This window comes from Choristoneura fumiferana, chromosome 15, assembly GCF_025370935.1.
Source record: "Choristoneura fumiferana chromosome 15, NRCan_CFum_1, whole genome shotgun sequence".
NCBI classification, from domain to species: Eukaryota; Metazoa; Arthropoda; class Insecta; order Lepidoptera; family Tortricidae; genus Choristoneura; species Choristoneura fumiferana.
Window position 1 is genome coordinate 6,439,293 of NC_133486.1, and position 6,233 is coordinate 6,445,525.

Genomic DNA, 6,233 nt, shown 5'->3' on the forward strand with positions numbered 1-6,233 from the left:
AACAAACAGTAGAAATTAGATAAAAAATATCTAAAAATGTTTTTGCAAAATTGTTACCAAACACGTTCGGCAGTTGCGTTGTTATTATTTCTGATGGACTATACATATTTATGGATATTTTCAGAAAACATCTTGATCGGGCAGTAGGTCTACCGTTTTATGTCTCGCACATTTTATTCACAAGTGCATCGCTGGGATCACATGAGTTCAGATTTCGTGGAATCTCGGAAATTGGGAGCTATACCTGCACGCTGTATAAGACGCTCTTTTTTCCACAATATACTTCTAATTAAACATTTCATGTATATGTAGATAGGTACATAGAGCTACAGACAGACATGCAATAATAACCAGTACTACGAAAAGTATAATAAAATGGCTCCTATGTTCCTATGATAATGTAATGAATGATCACGGCTAGCGGACATCTCACCCATAGTGTTATTATGTTTCGCTGCTCAATTCTCGCGATTAATTATTTACTTGTAGTACTGCCTCGTGTCGACGGCTATAATCACGAATTTTTAAAGAATAAATATTAAACTGAAACAAAAAAATAATCTATAAGTTGTTCCTTTGACTTCCGCCCCACTCTACGAGCCCGGCGTCCGCCATATTTGATTCATTGTCTGTTTTCGTGACCCGGCTTGTTCACGTTGTTCACGTTCCTTCTAACAAAACAGTGAAAAAAGTGAAAAGTATTGCAAAAAAGATGGGAAAACGAAAGCGAGATGAGGATTACTTGCTAAAAAAGTTAAAAAAGATTGAAGATCGCCTGAGCAGACGACGAAATGAAGAAACGAATTCCGAGTCAGCATGGGGTGAGTTATGTGTTGTTTACTAAGTGTTGTGTTGTATTGTAAAGCTTTTACAAAAAAAGACTAGTAAATACAAATGACTATGTACCTTACCTACTTACACAATCTGCAAAACAAAAATACACATTTGTTAGGTTACAAATTCAAATCTACCTATTTGTCTGGTAACGAAAATCTCGATTACCATAGAAGGATATTAGAGTCATATGCCTATTTTCATAGTGCCAATCATTACAACACAGTACCGGCACAAGTGATGCGAACAATACAAGGGATTGTTACCTTCACGTGTTTCAACAATACAGAAACAAAATGCCCAATGGTACTAGTGATGCGAATGCTTTATGGGAGCATTACCTTCACGTCTTATCCACATGGATTGTAATGGGTACTAACGTTACTTCGTGGTTCTTTCAGATCATGAAGAAGATCCAATAGCGATGGACACTGAATTTGGGTCAGACAATGCAAGTGCTGTGGCGGTTAAAAATATAGACACCAACACTCCCAATTCCTTGCCAACGGGAGACGAAGAAATAATTCTTGATGAGGCGTTCCTCACACTTTTGGGCGATGCACCCAAGGACGAATCAGTAGCAGGTCCAAATATTCAAAAAGACATAGCGGCAAGGCTTAGAGAAGTCATTAAAAATGGCCTTAAAAAAGAACAAAAAGAAAAAATTTTGGAAGAATACCCATTTCCGGCTAACTGCCAGTTATTCAGAGCGCCAGTGCTAAATCCAGAGATCAAAGCAGCGGTCTCTGACCTGCTACAAAAGAAGGACTCATCAATTGAGGCTAGGCAAAATCAAACCGGAGTGGCAGTGACTGCTTTGAGCAGGGCATTAAATATATTAGCTCTGGAAAAATCAGAAACTAATCAAATATTAGTGAAGCATATAAGTAATGCCAGTAGGCTTTTGTGTGATTCACATTGCATTGACACAAGACTGAGACGCAATTTTCTGGTGTCCACTCTCAACAATAAGCTTAAAGAGACTCTAAAAGACACTAAAAGGGACAAATTTCTATTTGGCGAAGACCTATCAGAGGCGCTTAAGGCAACAAAAGCCATAAGCAAGTCTAGCCAAGACCTGAAGAACATAACAACCAAGCCCAAGCCTGGTACAAGTAGAAGCCAACCTTCAGGTTCACAAAATTTTTTAAACTTGAAGTCCCCGTATCCCGGTGTCCAGAGCAGGAAGCCTGTGCCCTCCAGTCAACGAGCTACGGGGTGGACTCCACCAGTGAAAAACCAGGCGAGGAGGCCGCAGACGCAGCCTTCGAGTGCACGCGGGACTGCCCGCTTCAAGCACAGCGCCAGGAGGACATAGACACACAGGTGATTAACACTGCTGGCCGACTAAAATATTTCTCAAGTGTATGGAAGAGATTAACAGGTGACCCTTACATCTTAGACTGGATCCAGGGTTATAAAATACCTTTTTCATCGCAGCCTCATCAGGTTGACTATCCCAAAAATGTACCAAGTACTGATAAAGATTGTAACTCTTTTCATCAAGAAATTAATAAGCTTTTAACTAAAGGGGCTATTTCTCCATGTACAAGAATAGATAATGATTTCTTATCCAGCATTTTTTTAGTGCCTAAGCCTAATGGTGAGAAACGATTTATCTTAAACTTAAAAAATCTTAATAAGTTTATTAAGACCTCACATTTTAAGATGGAGGATTTACGAACAGCCACAAAATTAATTTTCTCTAATTGTTTCTTAGCTACGGTGGATATAAAAGATGCCTATTTTCTGGTACCTATTCACAGGGATTATAAAAAGTATTTGAGATTTGAGTTCCAAGGGAGTTGTTATGAGTTTAATTGTTTACCTTTTGGCCTGAATACCTCTCCATTAATATTCACGAAGATAATGAGACCTGTCGTAGAACACCTGCGCTTACATGGTTTTATATCTACAATATACTTGGATGATTTTTTGCTTATTGGCAAATCATATCATGACTGTTTACAGAACATTAAACAAACTATAATGTTACTAACAAATCTAGGCTTTATAATAAATTTTGAAAAAAGTGTTCTCGAACCCAAAAAAAAGTGCAAATTTCTAGGTTTTGTTCTAAACTCAAAAGAAAAGCTGATTATGCTACCTAATGAAAAAAAAGACAGGATTAAAAAAGAGGTTAAAAAGTTTATGGCTGTAGAAAAATGTAAATTGAGAGAATTTGCTAGTTTTCTAGGATTACTTGTATCTGTATGCCCCGCCATAGAATATGGGTGGCTACATACAAAAATATTTGAAAGGCAAAAGTATTTAAATCTTTTAACAAATCCTGACAATGATTATGACGTTGAGATGTTATTAGATAAAAATATAATGGAAGAGGATTTGAGATGGTGGTACTATAATATTAATTATTCTGTTTGTCCTATCCGCGAAAATTCATATGATTTGGTCATATACTCTGATGCTTCCTTAAGCGGCTATGGAATTGCATGTGGTAAAGAAAGAGCTCATGGTTTTTGGACACAAGAGGAAAGATTATTACACATAAATATATTGGAGCTGTTAGCAGCATTATTTGCACTTAGGATTTTTGCAAAAAACTTATACAAGATCCAAATTTTATTACGTATTGACAATATAACAGCCATTTCGTGTATAAACCGCATGGGCAGTGTGCAATACCCACACTTAAACAAAATAGCTCGTCAAATATGGACCTTCTGTGAAGAAAGGCATTTATATATTTTTGCATCTTACATAAAGTCGTCTGACAATTATGTTGCGGACGCTGAGTCCAGAAGGACCCAGACTGATATTGAATGGGAATTGGCTCCTTTTGCATACTCAAAAATAATTGAAAAATTTGGAATACCAGAGATAGACTTATTTGCCAGTAGACTCAATGCCAAATGCGACCAGTTTATTTCGTGGAAACCAGATCCTTATGCTTTCGCAATTGACGCTTTCACAGTTCACTGGTCTAACATTTTCTTTTATGCATTTCCACCATTTTCTATCGTGCTGAAAACAATAAATAAAATCATTACGGAGCAAGCAACTGGAATATTAGTTGTACCACATTGGCCAACCCAACCCTGGTACCCGATATTTAGAAAAATTATTGTCTCAGAAGTTATTTATTTTCAGCCTAGTAATGATTTGTTAATCTCTACTATTTCCAGATCACAACACAGCCTGCACAAAACGCTTACCCTGGCTGCAGCCATATTATCCGGGAAGCATTATTGTTAAGAAGTGTACCACCCTCATCAATTTCAATTATGATTAACTCTATTGCTGAAACCACAATGAAACAATATAATTGTTACCTAAAGGAGTGGTATAATTTTTGTCAGAAGGAAAGTATTAATTATTTGGTTGCATCTGCTCCCAATGTTCTCTATTTTCTGACAAAGTTATTTACTAGAGGCTACAAATATGGAAACCTTAATTGTTGTAGATCCGCATTGTCACTGATTTTAGGTAATAACATCACTAATGATGAACGAATCAAAAGATTCATGAAAGGGGTATTTAGGACACGCCCTCCTGTACCCAGATATGATTTCACCTGGGATACTGACATAGTGCTAAATTACATATCACAATTATATCCTAATGATACCCTTACATTAGAATTATTGTCTAAAAAGCTAATAACTCTGTTATCTTTGGTGACTGCCCACCGAGTACAAACGCTATCTAAAATAGCCCTAAGTAATATCACCATCTCATCAAATAAAATAACCATAAAAATCACAGAGCTAGTTAAGACATCCCGTCCAAACGCCAATCAGCCTTTCTTGATATTGCCTTATTATAATGATAAACCTGAAATTTGTCCTGCACAAACTCTATGTTCTTATAAGACTGCTACCTCTGATATAAGATCTCATGATTGTGATAATCTGTTTATTAGTTTTAGAAGACCACACTCCAAAGTTACCAGCCAAACACTGAGCCATTGGATTAAGGAAATGCTCCAACGCAGCGGCATAGACACGAGCGTGTTTAGCGCGCACAGCACGCGTCACGCCGCCACTTCTAAGGCTAACTCCGTCGGAGTAAGCGTTGATCTTATAAGAAAAACTGCTGGTTGGAGCAGCTCCTCCTCAGTGTTTGCCAGGTATTATAAACGTGAAATTATCAATACAACAAATGATTGCTTTGCTAGTGCTATCTTAAATTAATATTAGGGTAAGAAGCAACTATTATTAGTGCTTTACATTTTGTTTTCTCTCAATATGTCTCAGAGACTTTAATTACGATATGTTTCTTTTCTAAGAGTTGTAACAGAAATTTCTTTAAGTCTATTTTCTTGTTGTGTGCGAGCATATTATATATGTTATGTTGGTTGATTAATACATAAACAATAAAACACATTTTTTTATTCTATTCTTTATTTTAATTTTTTGCCAGATTATTACAGGCTATCAAAAAAAAAAAAAAAAAAAAATGCAGTTAATTTCAGTCTGATCTTCAAACATCTACAAGTAAATAATTAATCGCGAGAATTGAGCAGCGAAACATAATTAGTGATAAAACGAACTTACCTGGACGTGAAGTTCTATCATAATTATGTGAGCTGCTCAATTCGAAGCGATTAATATAACAATTCCCACCCGGGACGCCCTACCCAGGACTGAAATCACTGCATTTTGTAGATGTGTGTGTTGTGTGTGTGTGTATATATATATATATATAATACACATATGCATACCCATATACATATATACATATATATATATATATGTATATGTGTAGTATGTGGGTTTGCATATGTATACACAAAAGTACATAAGCAAAGTACTATGGCAAATGTCCATATCTTAGAGAGGGCTTTATACATAATGAATCAAATATGGCGGACGCCGGGCTCGTAGAGTGGGGCGGAAGTCAAAGGAACAACTTATAGATTATTTTTTTGTTTCAGTTTAATATTTATTCTTTAAAAATTCGTGATTATAGCCGTCGACACGAGGCAGTACTACAAGTAAATAATTAATCGCTTCGAATTGAGCAGCTCACATAATTATGATAGAACTTCACGTCCAGGTAAGTTCGTTTTATCACTAACTAATTATTATACCGGGTGTGGCCTGTAATATGAGCAAATAATTAAAACATTAGATCATACTCATCACACTGAACAACGTTTAGGTCAGCGACTTTTAAAAATAACTAGTCTTTTAATTTTTATTACACTTAAGTTTATTCGAAGAAGCAATGTAAAGCAAAATGCTTGATGTTTGTAGCGCAAAGAGTACAATACAATACAATACAAATATTCTTTATTGCACACCATAAAGCAGTACAAAAACTTATGATATAAACACTTAGATTAAGGGTAGACAATATGCGGTCTTATCGCATAAAAGCGATCTCTTCCAGACAACCATGAGAGTATTAGTACCTATAGAGAAATAGTATTACTG

At 36.0% G+C, this 6,233-nt stretch overlaps 1 protein-coding gene across 2 annotated transcripts; it reads left to right on the top strand.

Annotated features, from left to right (window-relative positions):
- Positions 1–449: 449 nt before the first annotated feature.
- LOC141435771 (uncharacterized) lies at positions 450–5,193 on the top strand. 2 transcript variants are annotated; one of them, XM_074098582.1, is made up of 3 exons: positions 450–821; positions 1,236–2,160; positions 3,981–5,193. In XM_074098582.1, the coding sequence occupies exons 1-2, from the start codon at positions 713–715 to the stop codon at positions 2,150–2,152; spliced, it is 1,026 nt and encodes a 341-aa protein (XP_073954683.1). In that variant the 5' UTR covers positions 450–712; the 3' UTR covers positions 2,153–2,160; positions 3,981–5,193. The 2 variants fall into 2 exon arrangements, with proteins under 2 accessions (XP_073954683.1, XP_073954685.1); XM_074098584.1 differs by having other exon boundaries at positions 4,718–5,193.
- The last annotated feature ends 1,040 nt before the right edge of the window (positions 5,194–6,233 follow it).

Excerpts from the sequence above, each read along its gene's own strand:
- LOC141435771 (XM_074098582.1), top strand. The coding sequence starts at position 713 with ATGGGAAAACGAAAGCGAGATGAGGATTACTTGCTAAAAAAGTTAAAA. Across the intron at positions 822-1,235 it reads GAATTCCGAGTCAGCATGGG|ATCATGAAGAAGATCCAATA; the intron begins GTGAGTTATGTG and ends TGGTTCTTTCAG.